The sequence below is a fragment of the Chelon labrosus genome (genome assembly GCF_963514085.1).
Source record: "Chelon labrosus genome assembly, chromosome: 21".
In the NCBI taxonomy this organism is placed as follows: Eukaryota; Metazoa; Chordata; class Actinopteri; order Mugiliformes; family Mugilidae; genus Chelon; species Chelon labrosus.
This window is the reverse complement of record NC_140354.1, coordinates 15,853,659-15,868,920: the sequence shown is the minus strand read 5'-3', so window position 1 is coordinate 15,868,920 and position 15,262 is coordinate 15,853,659. Positions and strand designations below refer to the sequence as shown.

Here is a 15,262-nt window from a genome sequence, read left to right as displayed (position 1 = left end):
TGCAGATCAGTCAAGACGATTCACAATGAGAATGACGGCCACAAACAATGTAAACCAAGACATTTTTGAAAAAGAAAAAATTCTAGACTTACGCTCTTGCCAACATCGTCCTTAGAGGATACCAGGTCTTCCATTTCAGCCCGCAGCAGTTTGTTGTTGCGGTCCACTTCTTCCTTGAGGTCCATCAGAGACTCCAGCTCCCGAGTTAAAGCCAGGGCGCGGGTCTCCTTCTCACGGGCCTCAGCCTCGGCTCGGTCACGCTCCTCTGCATAGCGAGCAGAGATGTTCTTCTCCTCCGCCAGCATCTACAGAAATTCAGAGCAACCATGTTTAATGTTTGTGAAGTTACAAACCTGCAGTCTCCTTGAATATACCAAAATAATCTACTGGCCAACCTGGTCAAACTTCTTCTGCTTCTTCTCCAGGTTGGAGACGATCTGTCGGAGGTGGTCCTGGTCAACCAACATGTCATCCAACTCCTGCTGAAGACGTGTCTTTGTTTTGTCCAGCTTGTCATATGCGGCACATTTCTCTTCCAGGCGCAGGGTCGTTCCTTCCAGATCCCTCTGGAGCCTCTTCTTTCCCTCCTCTGCAGTCTCCAGACAGCCAGCATCCTGCTCCACCTTCTTCCTCATTTCAACAAGCTGTTTGGAAGTCAAACGGTTAATGCGGTGAGGTGGATGTGCGGCTGATAAACGTCGTGGATCAAGGTTGCCGTCGGTCAGAGTAAAAGTGAACGGATGTGCTTTACCTGCGCCTGAACAGTTTGGAGCTGCTTCTCGACATTCCTCTTGGCCTCCTCTTCTTCCTCCAGCTGTTCTTTCAGGTTGTTCTGCTCATCCTCAAGCTGCCGCAGACGAGTGCCGAGTGACAGTTTCTGGCGTGTTTCTTCCTGGAGGAGTTCCTGTTGTGAAGACGGTGACGCAGAGTTACAAGCAGCCAAACATTTGCCACGGGGCCACAAATAATATCTGGATTTAAACAATTCTTGAACTGGGACGTTTGAGCCTCACTCTGCAGCTTCCATCTTGTAAGCCAGTTTAATTTATAAGACCATGAAGCTATGAGTGTGAGGTGTTCCCTGCCTTATACTACATGTCTCTGCTTGAAGCAGATGTTCCCTCAGTGTTGTTCATACTCCTCTGTAGGTTCAGAGTTTAACACGTTTGTGTCTTGGTTTAGTGTCTTCGTACCTGAACGTCCTGCAGTTGTGATTCCACAGCAGAGCAGTCTTTGGATGCCTTGATGGACTTTCCCTCCACTTCGGTCAGCACAGTGTTTACGTTATCCAGTTCAGCCTGCGAGTAAAAGACAGCAAATAAACATCTTCACTTAAAATGGACACATCCACACAAATTCAATGTATAATGCGATGGTTAGTAAATAAAAGAAATTCTTTCAAATTCTTGTACCTGCACTTTAGTGAATTTCTCGGCCAGCTCAATCCTCTGGCGCTCGCTCTCCGAGTGTTTGACCAGCAGCTCCTGGACCTGGGCTTCAGCCTTCTTCCTGCGATGTTCAGAATCTCCTTTGCCTTGCATCAGAGTCTGCAGCTCAATGGTCAGCTCGTTCCTCTCAGACTCCAGGGCCTGCTTGGCCTTCTCCATCGACACTTTGTTCTGCAAGGAGGGATGCAAGTAGTAATTGTTTTAAGGAGAAACGAGAAAGAAAAAAATAAACCATAACCAATAATAGCTGTGAAAATGTACCCTCTTAGCCTGCTCCAGCTGCTCATTGAGCTCATCAAAGGCCTGACTGTGTTTGTGTCTCATCTCAACCAGCTGCTGTTCATGAACTTTGGCTTCCTCATCAAGAGTTCTTTTGAGCTGTGCCACCTCCGTCTCACGTTTGCTCCTACACAGGAAGAGCAGAGGTTAGTCCATTTTGTTTGAGCTTTAAGTGTAATTGTTATACCTGTCCCTAGGCCACCATCTCTACCTGAGTTCCTGCTGAGCAGCGGTGGAGTCAAGGGTGTCCTCTAGCTCGGTCTTGAGAGCCTCCAGCTCTTCTCCCAGGTCTCTGCGGTGTTTCTCTGCTTTGGCGCGAGCCTGCCTCTCAAGCTCCAAATCCTCCTGCAGTTCAGAGAGCTGAGCCTCCATCTCACGGATCTTCTTCTGGGCCAAGTTCTTCTGCGCAGCCTCCTCCTCAATCCTTAAGGTCAGAGTAAGTCAGCAAATATCAGCAAATAGCGTAAGAACTTAAAGCCCATACCTCTCAAATTACCAATATTTCAGAAACAATGATTTTACGAGGTCACACAGACCTGGCCAGAGCTGCCTGGAGCTCCTCTTCCTTCTTGGCAAGTTGGGCGCGGAGCTCAGCGATCTGGGCCTGCAGCTCAGCAATCTGATCGTGTACGTCAGTGACGTCGCCCTCCAGCTTGCGTCGGTTCTTCTCCAGCTCTTGACGCTGCTTCTCCTCTCTGCGCAAGCGGTCTGACGGGAAAAAAAATAAGAAAATTACAAGGATGAAAAGATGCTTTAATAACACCTTGTTCAGTTTCTCTATTGGCCATTCTTCCTACCCTCCAGGTCTGTGATCATGGCCTCGTGCTTGTTCTTGAGTTTCTGCAGACTCTTAGATTTCTCCTCCTCCTCTGCCAGGTTGGTGGTGAACTCAGAGATCCTTTCCTCCAGCAGCTTCTTCTCCTGGATTCACAAACAAAACATTTCAGGATTATGATATTTCAAAGCATATGAATATAGCCTGGTTGTTTATTTTCTAGTCCTTTAATCCTAACCTTGTTTAGTTTGTTGTTCTGGTCATCAAGGACCATAACATCCTCTTCCACCTTCTTTATCTTGGCCTCCAGGGTGACCTTCTCCAGCTGCAGCTTCTGCCTGGCTGCCTCCTCCTCATCCAGCTGCTGCTCCAGGTCCTGAGGTTTAACAAGACAAGACTCAGTCAGGTGTTTAGTGTTCACGCATACTTTATTTAGTGTGTCTTGAGTGATCTATTCTTACTTACAGAAATATTTTGCTGCATCTTCTTCTTCTCTGTCGACAAATGAGAGGCGCGCTCTTCCTCCTCCTCCACCCGGGCCTCCAGGTCGTGAAGGATCTCCTCCAGCTCCTGCTTCTTAGCAGCTAGACGGGATCTCATCTCCTCAGCCTCAGCACAGAGTTCAGTTTCTGCCTGAAGCTGCTCCTGCAGGGCCATCTTCTCGGCACTCAGCTACAACCACATCAAAATCATTAATTTAATAACATCACTCAAATCAAGACAAAATGCCAAACCTCAAATCTTGTCAATGAACTGAAGAGCGGGGATTAGTCACGAGTCTTAAACTTTACCTGCTGCTGTTTTTCCTCCATCTCCTGGAGTTGCTGCTCAGCATACAATTGCTTCTCCTTCACCTTGTGCAGCTCATCATCCTTGGCCTGCATCTCCTCCTCCTGTCTGCTGACTTGCAGCAGGGGCTTCACCTGTAGACAATAAATTATTAGAGGAGTTAGAAAACACAAAGACAAAGGAAAAGAAAGATTGTAAATAAGCAGGATGTAGGAGACTGAGCCTTACCTTGGTGAACAGCCTCCACCACTGCCAGTTCCTGAGTTTAAGGTAAGCAGCACAGTTCCTCTGGATCACCTTCATTGCAGTCAGCTGCTGCTGTCTCTTGGCAAAAGCCCTGAAAATATTAGATAGACAGTGTTCATACCCTTCATATTATGCAATACACTGCAAGAGAAGAATTTATTTAAGAAAGAAAAGTCTTTAGAAGGAGGTGGACATCTCTTCTTACTTGCGGGCCACGTAGCCTCTGCACCAGGCCTGGAAGCTGATGATGATGTCTGTGATCTTCATGTCCCTTTCCTCCTCCAGGTGAGCGAGGACTCCTGCTCTGAAGAACACTTTGCTCTGGCCGATGCGGTACAGGTTGGGATCCAGCTCCAGACTTTTGATCTGAAAAAGGAAACGATCAATCACACCGAAGAGGGAGCGGGTATTACAATTTAGGTAGCAGGTAACTACAATTGAATAGCCCCCTTACCATGAGCACACAGGCCTGCTTTCCATCCATGAAGCCCTTGGGGATGGCGTTGGGAGTGAGGATTTCATACCTAGAAGATGGCATATCGTTTATTTTTTGTAACACATAACCTGCCAGAGGGAGAGAAAAAACAAAAAAAAGAGAGACAATCTGTCACTAAACTGTTACCTCTGCCTGAACTCCTGGAAGACGATACGGTTGGGGAAGCCCTGTCTGCAGATACGGATTCCCTCCAGGACACCATTACACCTCAGCTGGTCCAGAACCAGATGGGGGTCCAGTTTACCAGCCTGAGGATGAGGAACATCAGTAAACAGTGAAGCAAACAACAGACACAGATCTGTGTTCAGAACATTTTCCAAAAACATAAAAGTACTGAACTGAAAAACTAAACTGAAAAATCTTTCATTTCACTTTCCTACCACACCTGATTATTAATAGAAGATAAGACTAATTACACTAAATACAGGACGTTATGTTTTTAATTATTTGAGCTGAGAAATGTAAAAGAGAGGCAACCAGACACTGGAACATCCTCTAGCGACTATGTGTCGGCTACAAAACTCTAAATGATCTTCATTTGAAACATGTCCATTCATAAAACCCCTGGACCCATTTTATTTATTTTTTTTATATATATATTATTGGCCATTTCCTGCATCCTCTCATTAGAAATCTCGCTGCCGTCACGTGAGAGTGGTTTTGCATGACTAGTCTCATGAGACCGCACAACGAGATTAGTCCACGTGTGCGAGGGAGATATAAAACACGGCAGAAGCTACAACTCTGAGAGCACCATCAGGTCTGAAAACTGATCATAAGCAAGAAGTGAAACTATATCGTGGAAATACCACAAATCACACAAACCAAAGACAACGTAAGTGAAAGTGTTTTGCGTAACTAACTGAGGTTCTGAAACTTGAAAAACTTTTAATTCGTTAAATCAGAATCAAAGAAATCCATGAAATCACTAGCGATGCCCGGCCCTATCTGATACCTTCTTCTCGTGGTTGGGGATGATGCAACGAACAAAGTTGGGGTTCGTGTTCCTCAGTGTGGCCATGAGCTTGGACAGCTGCTCCTTGTACAGCTGGCCCACGGTGCGGAACATGCCCTTGCGGGTCTTAAAAGCACCGGGCATCTCCGACATGCCGGACACCTTATCCAGGCCAACGATGCGGTCCACTGGAAGAGGGAAGAGCGGACAGGGAAAAAAGAAAAAAAGGGGGGGGGGGGGGAAATAGAGACACATTATGAAAGAAGTCGACAGTGTTTCATTTGAAAATCTGAATATTTAACCAGGCAAACTCAAACCAAATGCACATCACAGAGAGGAATGAATATGACCGTCATACTGTATCTCCACTTCCTCCCGGTAAACACACACCAGGAGAGAGAAGAGGTGCTTCATAAAACACCAGGATCAGTGAAACACCACTCAAACAAAGCGAATGTGGAGGGAATTCAGGAGAGGAGGGGGGGGGGGAGGCGGACACAAGAAGCCGGTGAAGTGTGGAAAGATAACACACCACAACACACATAATACTCAGTGAATGCAGTGAGTGGAGGATATCTGTCAATAACTTGTCGTTCTCTGAGTGTGACGTGTGATGATTGACTTAAAATTGTATGTGCGTCGGGAAGGTGACAAACCAAACCCATGCAGTATATACCCATTGCTGCAGTACCCATGACCAACACCAGGAGTCCCTAAACAACACTAATTACACAGAGGGAGAAAAGGAGAGTTCAATGACAGAGCAACAAGTGATAAGACAACCAGAAAAGTTTGTTACTGCACAAAGAGCTGGTTTAAGACAGAAACAAGTCACAGAATCTACCGTCATCTTTTGAAATGTTACGAGAAACGGACGAATGGACGTTTAAAACATATGACAAACATCAGGAAAAGGGAGGAAAGTTAAATAAAGAGAGAAACCTTTTCACCTGAATCTGAGTGTAGAATAGGAAAACGCTGATAAAAATAGGCTCTCTGGCAATTCTGTACCTCTGAGTGCCAGTAAAAGAAAAAATAAAGTAAAGACAGACAAAACGGGGCCAAACAGAGGAAGAAATGGATGAAAGAAATCGGTGGGATTTGGAAAAAGGGTAAAAACAAAGGTCCACACACCAGACAGTAAAAGAGAAAGAAAGCACGATGAACAAGAAAGCCAACACGGCATGTATCCAGACATCGAGAACTAGAGAAGTGGTGATTCCTGGTTAATACGACAACGAGAGCCTCGACTCACCGTCCCTCCAGAGCTCGGACACAAATTTGTCAGTGGACTGGTTGAGCAGTGTAGCTACGTTGTCATTCAAGGGGTCCATGTTCTTCATCAGCCACTCGTCCGCCTTGTAGTCCACCTGAGGAGCAGCTGTGTTTTAGACTCATGTGCGAACAAGCTAAGCCTATGACTGAGGATGCATCACAAGGACCTCTGCATGTTTACCTTTCCAGCGTAATGGATGATGCAGAAATCAGCTTCATCCTTCAGTTTCTTGGGCTTGAAGAACTTGGGGTGTGTTCCCTGCTCCTGGAGCACCTTCTCCACGAAGCTCTTGTCAGTGGCCTTGGGAAACCAGCACTCCTCATCCAGCAGAGCCAGGATACCAGGGGGACTGGCCTGGAACCACAAGTGAAAGCAGTTAATGGATGGGAGGGTGTTGAACATGTTGGCAGAACAGAGATGGAAAAAATTTAAACTGGATACTCACAGGTTTCTCGATGAGTTCGATGCAGGGCTGCAGGTCGAGGCCGAAGTCGATGAAGCTCCACTCGATGCCCTCCCTCTGGTACTCCTCTTGCTCCAGGATGAACATGGTGTGGTTGAAGAGCTGCTGGAGCTTCTCGTTGGTGTAGTTGATGCACAGCTGCTCGAAGGAGTTCAGCTAAAGAGACACAAGAGAATGATGATTACGATCTCCATTGGACAACGGCACTGGGTCCGAGTTACAAAAATAAATTATGATTCAAAACGATGTTGATTTGAAAGATCTGAAACGGATTCATAAAATCCTCTGATCGATTTTTTTAAAAATACCTCAAAGATCTCAAAGCCAGCAATGTCCAGGATGCCGATAAAGGAGGCTCCCTGTCTCTTGGTCTTGTCGAGGGCTTTGTTGATCCTCATGACGAGCCAGCGGAACATCCTTTCGTACGTGGCCTTGGCCAGGGCCTCCACGGCGAACTCTGCTTGCTCCTGGGTCTGAGCCTTCTGGACGTAGTCTCTTCCCACCTTGATCCTGGGTGACAGGATGGCCCTGGTGAAGTCTGTGACATTCATGCCCATGAGGTGGCACACCTTCTGAGCAGCTGTTGGGAGGAAAACAATTTACATTTATTATAATACAACAGCAGGATTGTCAACTACGTATGAAGATGGAAAGGTTAAATGTCTGACATACCTGTGTTGTCAGGCATGGACGCCTGGTCTGTGTGGCGTTCCTTCTTGAAGCTCATGTTTCCAAGCTGGAGAACAGAGGCCACCACCTTCAACATGCCTGTAGACAAAGATCGATCAAGAGCATAAACATGGTTTTTAGGATTATGACAAAACATCCCACTAAAAAAGAAACCAGAATAGCAGCTAGCTCACCTATCTGCTCATCCTCTGGAATACTCATGATCTTCATGGCCTCCAAAGTCTCTGTGAACAGATCCTTGTCCTGCTGCCCCGGGATGGTGACGTTCCCGTTGGAGAGGAAACGGTAGTTGTTGTAATTTTCAAGGAGGAGATCGCCTAAAATGGAAAAGAAAAGAGTTCTTTATAAAAGCAGCTCAAACATCAAAGTCCCTCCCGTCTTTGAACAGAGTCTTACGGGTGATATGCTTACCGCGCAGCTTGTCTCCAGCGCCCGTGAGCAAGTAGTAGAAGATGTGAAAGGTCCTCTCGTCTTTGGCCTGGCGAATGGCACGGGATTTCTCCAGCAAGTCTAGAGGTCGACCAGTCAAGGACAAGTTTTCTGATACTACCTTGACAAAGCTCTCAGTAAGTTTGTAAGTTGCCACAAAAAGAAAGCATCTACTACAATTACCACCTTGCTGTGTCCCTGTGCTAACTTATCAAGTTGCAGCTTACTTCAACATCTGTCCAGACTCATAATATGCCGTATGTAGTGAAGACTACAAGTATGGGACACCAAAATGACCACTAAAATTGCCAAATTCGAAGAAATTCTGTCAGGATGATTCAGCGATATCGTGTCCACATAAATGAGAAGGACGTATAAATGGACGGACGAGCAAACAAGCATTAAAAAATAAAAAAATAAAAGGAATGAGAGAAGCTATGATCTGACAGAGTTAAGGATACAAGTCTCAATGTTGGCACCAACGATGTAGCCGTTGACATCGAAGTTGATCCGAATGAATTTTCCCTTGTGGAGGAAAAAAAAAAAACATTTGAGAGGTAAATGTAACAGGCTAATAAGTAAACTGATCTTTATGAGAAACCTAAAAACATGTTGATAATTCTTACAAATCTGGATGAGTTGTCATTTTTGACTGTCTTGGCATTTCCAAAGGCTTCTAGGATGGGGTTAGCCTGCAGCAGCTGCTTCTCTAGCTCCCCCTGGTGGAAACGAATAGAACAACAAAGCAAAACATAAACATAATCCTTTCTACCACACTATACAAAGTTTGGATGGATCCACACCTAAAAATGATGTATCATATTATGACCTGTATTAATTTATACAATATCACTTCACTGCCAGAAAAATATATTAGTCAAACACAGTCCTGTTAATACATTTCCTCATGATGTACTTACGTGTGAAGGGATGGGGACGACAAAACATTTAAACAAGTAATAAAAGCAGGGGTACACACACACACATACACCAGCAACACACATCACAACCCAAGCATTTTATCCCGACACGTGTTAGTGCCCAAATCAGCAAACACCCCAAAAACACTGAGACTGTCCTCCCATCACCTGTTAACCAGAGTAGTTCAGTGGACCACAAGCACAAAACACTCAGCTACTGAATATTAAAACCTTCTTGTTCTCTGAAGCTTTTACTTTTTAACCTCATATCGACTCAAAATCGTTAAGGCACAAAAAAAAAAATAAGCCAACACACGCTTCATGTACGCTGCATGGAATAACAGTGCGTCTGTCCAAGTGTCTGAATATGTTGTCGGTAAATGTCTGTTACGAAAACACATATTGTGTCAAAGCAAAAAGAGAAAAGCAGCTATGAACTGAGCACAAAGTAGTGAAAAATTCAACCAGACAAATATAAATCCATCTTTAAAATACGAAAAATTGCTCCGGATTTTTTCCCAGCAAAAGACCCCTCCCTGTTATCCTACTATTGTCCGGCTGAATTTTTCACAGGAACACAAACGGCTGCCACTGCGCTGCAAACAAACTTCCTCCCGACTTCCTATTGGCTGGCAAAACATGTCAACTCTGCCCTTTATACAAAGTGACTCCGACAACAGTGCGCTCCAGCAAAGAGAGGGGGGGGGGGGTAAGGGGGAAGAGGGGTGAGGTTGGGGAAGGAAGGTGACGACAGAAGCAGCTGGGGGAGGAATAGTGAATGAAGGGGGAGAGTTAACTCACATGTGACAGGACCGAGCTGTTCTGTTGATGGGAAGAGAGAAATACAACAACCTCAAAAAAAAGGGATGATGGATGTGGTTTTCATTAAAACCCCAGAGGGTCACTTTCAGCCGACAGGCCAGATAAGGTTGACGTAATCTGCTGGAGTTTTACTTCTGATGAGTCGATGCAGTGAAGTCAGCAAAAACTTAGCGTATCGCAGATAAAGTGAGGCCTCTGGTCTATATAAAATGTCAACGCGGTGGGGGACTTTCAACCTATGCTACTGTTTTTCTTCTGAGCCTGCAGGGCTGTTATCTTGATCTACTCTTCCAATACAGAGTGGTCAAGATTATAAGGAGCACTAATTTATCTCTGGGTGGAATGAATAAACTCTTCGGTCAACAGTTTCTATTGAACTATTCTGAATTAATTAAGTGTTGTGGATTAATTTGAGGAAAATACTTTGTCTTCTGTTCTGTTTCAATGCTCCACTTTGCGCATGTTGAAAAAAGTTCTGTTCTAATGAATGTTTTGGGACGTGTAAGTGCATATTTCTGATCAAATCATTAATTAAAGTTGGCTCTGATCTGATGAAGTTGAAAAAACAAAACAAAACTGTAAATGTAACCAGCGAGGTGATGATTTACTAGATTTATGACCCTCCTGTAAAATAAAATTAATTAGTGTCTCACTTGACAATGCATCAAATAAAAAACGGCAAGAGTGAGGGAGGGATGTGAGATGAGGGGATGACGAGTTGAAGGTCGGGCTGTGTGGGTGAGAAGCAGGACTGACCTGATCTTTCTTGGTCTTGTGAGAGGAGGCCACGTGAGCGAGATACTGGATGACCTTCTTGGTGTTCTCCGTCTTACCAGCACCGGATTCGCCTCTATAATAAGACAAAGGGAGATAAAAAATACAGTCAGGAAAGAAAACCCAAAGGAGTAGAGGCAGAAAAACTTGAATAATGTTAATACAACACAAGGAATGCTTTGGTAATGTACGTCTGTAACTTACGTGCAAAGAATGGACTGGTCTTCACGATCTGCAATAAAAAAGAAAAAAAAAAAAAAAGATGCGCAAATGTGGATTACGCTGAAACAACACGTCATAAAGACATAAAAAAAGATGTGCAACTAGGATTATGCTGAAACAACACATGCTATCATCACAGTGCATACGTTTTTTTTGAATGTACAACAGGAAGCACACAGACCACAGGCAGGAAATCAATATCCGGCTTCCTGTGACAGTAAACCCATGCAGCCGGGGTTCTAATTACCCTATCTGGCTCCAGCAAATTGTTCAAGTCACATTTCAGGAGCCAAACTTGCAGAAAGAGCACCAGTGTATCAGAGGGAAGGAGCTTGGGTGGTGTGCATGACAGATGCACATAGCACATCAGTTAAACAGACCTAAAAAGGAGCTGTTATTCCACCAACAACGACTACAAACAGGAGGTGGAGAACAGAAACTCATTACGGTACAATAGCTATGGAGGAAATACCAAAACCAGGTCCTCAAAGTGTTGTTTCACAAAAGTCCCAAAACACTGAATAATTATATATAACAAAAGGTAAAAGCCTGAAAAAACACAGGAAATCTGTATTAGTGTTAACGTTTAGGCAGGATGTTTGCTCAGCATAGGCCTGAAACATCAAAATGGAGGTATGTCGCAGTGGTGAACTTTTCCTGGATATCCCCACAAAGAGAGACCAAAAAAAATATGTTTAAGAAGACACAAACGTATTTATCTTCCTTGCTAGACTCCTTGTATTGTGTAGCCATGGGTCCAATTTCTTATATTTGAAGGCTTCAGGACCTCTGGGGTTATTAAAAGTATTCTGGCAAACATTTAAGTTAAGGATGTCCCAGGACTGATAACAGCGCAAATATCAGGTTCAATCCAGCGCTCATGTACTTGCAAAACAGCCCAGACACAAACCATACCACCACTTTTAATCAAAGGACCAGGGGTTACAAATAATAACCAACACTTGGCACTGATGTAATTTCAAGCTAGTTCAAACAAAAAGATGTACTAGTAGCACGTAACATGATGCTCTTTAAGCAGAAATGGGTTCTGGGAATATTTGGATCAAGTCCAGCTACATGCTCCCCAATAATGGACACTTCTGGAAACACCACACTGTATTGTGGCTTCATTTGAGGAGTTCAATATTAGCTGCAGCCGTGAAAGGAAACTTTACTGACACTGCAAAAAAACTGACTGTACATCCTCTTATCAGTACTCTGCATCAATGAGTACTCGTCTGACGAAATCTGGACATGTGTAATATGAACTCAAAGCAAAATCTTATATCCTGCACGTCATTTAGTTTATTTTAACGACCTCGCGAACGCTCGTCATCTATGACTTACCCTGCATCATGCTCCTGTAAGCGGTGTCAGTGATGGCGTAGATGTGAGGTGGCATTTCGTGCCTCTTCTTGCCCTTGTACATTTCGACAATCTCCTCCGAGTAGATGGGCAGGTTCTTGTAAGGGTTTATGACGACACAGAAGAGACCGGAGTATGTCTGCGGGGAAGATAGAAGCGACCGTTAAAAAGAAAGAAAATCCTCGAACTCTCTTCTGTCTGTGGAAGAAGAGTGTGCTGGGTTTAGCTTAGTGTTATAGATAGATACAACAGGCCAAATCCCAGAAACCAGATGTGCGGATCTGTATTTAATGTGCAGCACATGATGGAGATTATGGACTAGAACATGGGAAATGTCATGTTAATTTCATGTTAGTACAAGGGCTTCCTCCGAAAGGCTGCTTCCCAGAAAACAGAGAAGCTGTAATTCAGTTTTATTTTATTTATATAGCGTCAGTAACAATTCAAATTGTCTCGAGAGGCAGAGCCTGAAACCCGACTCCAGACCTACTCTGCACTCTTCTTCACTGACACAGCAATAAGCCCTTCCCATTCCCCATCACCACCGAGCTGAAGGTTTCTCATGAACTCGGATTTATGCAATTATATAATCTCAGCCCCACCCAGCTGCAGTGCTGCAAGTTTAAACTGATGAGTGACCTTGGCACTGTAAAAACACAGCTACTTGTAGGTTACCCAAGTCATATCTCAGATCTACATGACAGAAATATGTTTCTATCAGATATAAAATAAAATAAACTCTCCTCCATTCCCTTTTTATAAAATCCACTAAATCTTTCGGGGATCTGGATTCTTATCTCCACATAACTTTTCTTTCTACATTCTGTGCTACATTCCTGCGCTGCCCTCCCAACGTCTCTGTACCAGGCATCGCTCCCTCTGTTGTACGCCTGCTCTCCCCCTGAGAAATGGTCAATTTCAAGACTACAGAGGCCGGAGCCACTCAAACCAACCACAGCCCGGATCTTTAGAGGGAACCAGGGGAGGGGGGACAACAGGCTGTGTTGATATGACCGGGTCACAACTCAAAGTCAAAGAGACCAAATGACTCCCAGCCCTGAAAATAGGGGTAAATAACATAAATTAAGGGAGGAGGGGGGGGGGGGGGGGAGTAATAGCGGTTACGACACAATTTACATTCCTTGTCCATCTTCAAAAAAAGCTGGACTCTCTGGTTCCGCCTTCTCTAACTTTTAACATCTTATACTCTGGACTACATTGTTCCCTGCAGCTTCCTGTTTACAAGATAACTCCAAACACAGAGAGAGAGAGAGACGACAGAGAGCAAACAAGACACAACTGGAAGGAATAGAGAGGAAAGACGAAGGAAGGGGGGTGAGGCAAAAGAAAACTCGAAAACCATAAGTGGGTTAACAGATTGCAAATTTTCTTTCTATGGAAATTTGGACACAATGGGTTGCATTAAACAATGGGGCTTAATGAGATGATTAGGAGGTTGGGCAGAGAGATATGTAGATTGTTGGAGGCTTGCCATGGCTGATTGTTTTCTATAAGCCAGTGGGGATTTTGTAACAATGGATAATTAACCTTTACAGCAAATATGTCGCACAAAAACATGCTCCATACTCACGTAGATGAGACCAGAGTAATATCTCTCCTTCAGGTTGTGCAGCACAGACGCCTCGTTCAGGCAGGTGAGCTCGGCCATGTCCTCGACCTTGCTGAACTTGGGCGGGTTCATCTTCTGGATGTCGTCCTTGTTCACCTTGATCTTCTTGCCAGAGTCCGCCAGCTCCACCACGCACTCGTCCCCGCGCTCCTCCTTCACCGAGCCGGGCTCGAACCCCAGGCGCTCCGAGGGTACCCACACCAGCTTCTTGGAGGCCCAGTCGGCCTGTGCCAGCGGGTTGTTGACCATGTTGCGGTCCACGTACAGAAACTTGTCTGCGTCGGACATGGTAGCTGTTGAAAAGAGGAAAAGAGGGAATCAGATTTTGTGGTAGTGCAGAGATATTACCCACATTCATTGTGCCATAACCACATCCTATAAAATCTGGTGGCGGAATCAAAAAAGCTCCGGTTAGGCAAATTATTATTTTACTGAATCAGACCTTTGCTATCTCTCCATCTTCACAAGCCACCTCTGAGGAATGCTAAGGTCACCACTGGTGGGACGCACAACAGGAAGAGTGCGCTCAAGTTAGGTTGTGTTGACATAAAACACAACCAACTCCCTTTTAGTCCTTGGCTATCCGCTGTGAACACTTAATCAGGTCTCCAGTGGCCGGACAATTTAGGCGACAGAAGAGAAACACGAGCGCCGGATCACAGAAGCTAAAGTTCATCTCTCAGCAGAGATGCTTCAATACCGGCGGGGAAGTCCACGAGGAAGCATGTGTTTGTCGTCATGTTCCTACCGTCTGGTCATGGTGTCTTGTTTCGACCGGGCGGGGGGGGAGTGGAGTTGACTACGGGTGATCGTGGATAGATAAGGAGTAAATCATTGCAAGAATTACAGCGCTTATCAACCGAGAAGTCCCAGGAATGAAACCCGGCAACTAATAAGGCAACAAAATTCCCCTTTGTACATTCCTGTTTGTGTTATTTTGGTTCAGATAAAAAGGATAAAAGCTTCGGCTGACGTGCAGTTTTTGTTTTGTTCCCCCCCCCCCCCCCCCCCACACAGCAAACCACACAGTTGTGTTCTTCTTTGTAAATACAATTCATCATCCTCTTCATTAAAATCCGTTTTTTGCTTGCTTTGGTTACACAGCCTCTTGGTGGTCTTCCATCTCTTTTCAAGTTTCTTTTCTTGTCGCCAACTTTGGTATGAATTAATTTCTAATATCAATACTATTGCCCATCAATGAACGGCAAAGGTAGAGGTTTCACTTGGAAGCAAGTTATTGTTATTACTGTACAAATTCCCCATCCTACAATGAAAAACAAAAAGGCAGTTGGTTAAATGCCTTGCAGCCATATGAAAAGCAGCATCTGGCAACCTAATGGGGGGGGGTTTAATGGTCTATTTATCTTTTGCAGGCCAGAATGGGATGGCAGGAAGCTCCTACAACTCTCAACATGTGTAGAACACTTGAAATACACAATTTATGCAACGGCATTTGCACTTCGAGGACCGTCCTTGAGTTCTGTTGCAAGAACAATGAGCTGGGAGGGGAACTGTCAAACCCAATAAAACCTTTCTAAAACGGACAGAAAACAAACACTGCACATTTAACGCAGTATTCGTTTCACATCAAACACAAGGACGCGATATTAGAAGTCTGAATGCTCATTAATAACTTGTCGTTGACTGGGAGTCGACAGTTTAACCCATATAGAAAGTGACTGG

At 44.7% G+C, this 15,262-nt stretch overlaps 1 protein-coding gene across 2 annotated transcripts in view; it reads right to left on the bottom strand.

The window, feature by feature from the left end:
• The window catches only part of LOC311506621 (myosin-9-like), a 31,239-nt gene that overhangs the window by 3,762 nt on the left and 12,215 nt on the right, over positions 1–15,262 (bottom strand). The window contains exons 2-32 of one of the 2 annotated variants that reach the window (XM_084570654.1): positions 13,541–13,872; positions 11,932–12,088; positions 10,567–10,594; positions 10,345–10,438; positions 9,568–9,588; positions 8,473–8,565; positions 8,308–8,371; positions 7,829–7,927; positions 7,591–7,734; positions 7,400–7,495; positions 7,036–7,307; positions 6,710–6,883; positions 6,445–6,618; positions 6,244–6,358; positions 4,989–5,176; positions 4,160–4,281; positions 3,992–4,061; positions 3,743–3,903; positions 3,520–3,628; positions 3,294–3,425; positions 2,968–3,174; positions 2,741–2,878; positions 2,525–2,648; positions 2,264–2,435; positions 1,939–2,151; positions 1,710–1,854; positions 1,413–1,619; positions 1,194–1,298; positions 752–904; positions 396–644; positions 93–305 (exon numbers count right to left, since the gene is read on the bottom strand). In XM_084570654.1, the coding sequence (XP_084426780.1) occupies positions 93–305; positions 396–644; positions 752–904; positions 1,194–1,298; positions 1,413–1,619; positions 1,710–1,854; positions 1,939–2,151; positions 2,264–2,435; positions 2,525–2,648; positions 2,741–2,878; positions 2,968–3,174; positions 3,294–3,425; positions 3,520–3,628; positions 3,743–3,903; positions 3,992–4,061; positions 4,160–4,281; positions 4,989–5,176; positions 6,244–6,358; positions 6,445–6,618; positions 6,710–6,883; positions 7,036–7,307; positions 7,400–7,495; positions 7,591–7,734; positions 7,829–7,927; positions 8,308–8,371; positions 8,473–8,565; positions 9,568–9,588; positions 10,345–10,438; positions 10,567–10,594; positions 11,932–12,088; positions 13,541–13,867 (4,566 nt within the window). In that variant the 5' untranslated portion in view covers positions 13,868–13,872. The remainder of the gene's footprint in view (positions 1–92; positions 306–395; positions 645–751; positions 905–1,193; positions 1,299–1,412; positions 1,620–1,709; positions 1,855–1,938; positions 2,152–2,263; positions 2,436–2,524; positions 2,649–2,740; positions 2,879–2,967; positions 3,175–3,293; positions 3,426–3,519; positions 3,629–3,742; positions 3,904–3,991; positions 4,062–4,159; positions 4,282–4,988; positions 5,177–6,243; positions 6,359–6,444; positions 6,619–6,709; positions 6,884–7,035; positions 7,308–7,399; positions 7,496–7,590; positions 7,735–7,828; positions 7,928–8,307; positions 8,372–8,472; positions 8,566–9,567; positions 9,589–10,344; positions 10,439–10,566; positions 10,595–11,931; positions 12,089–13,540; positions 13,873–15,262) is intronic. The other variant, XM_084570655.1, reaches the window with a different exon arrangement.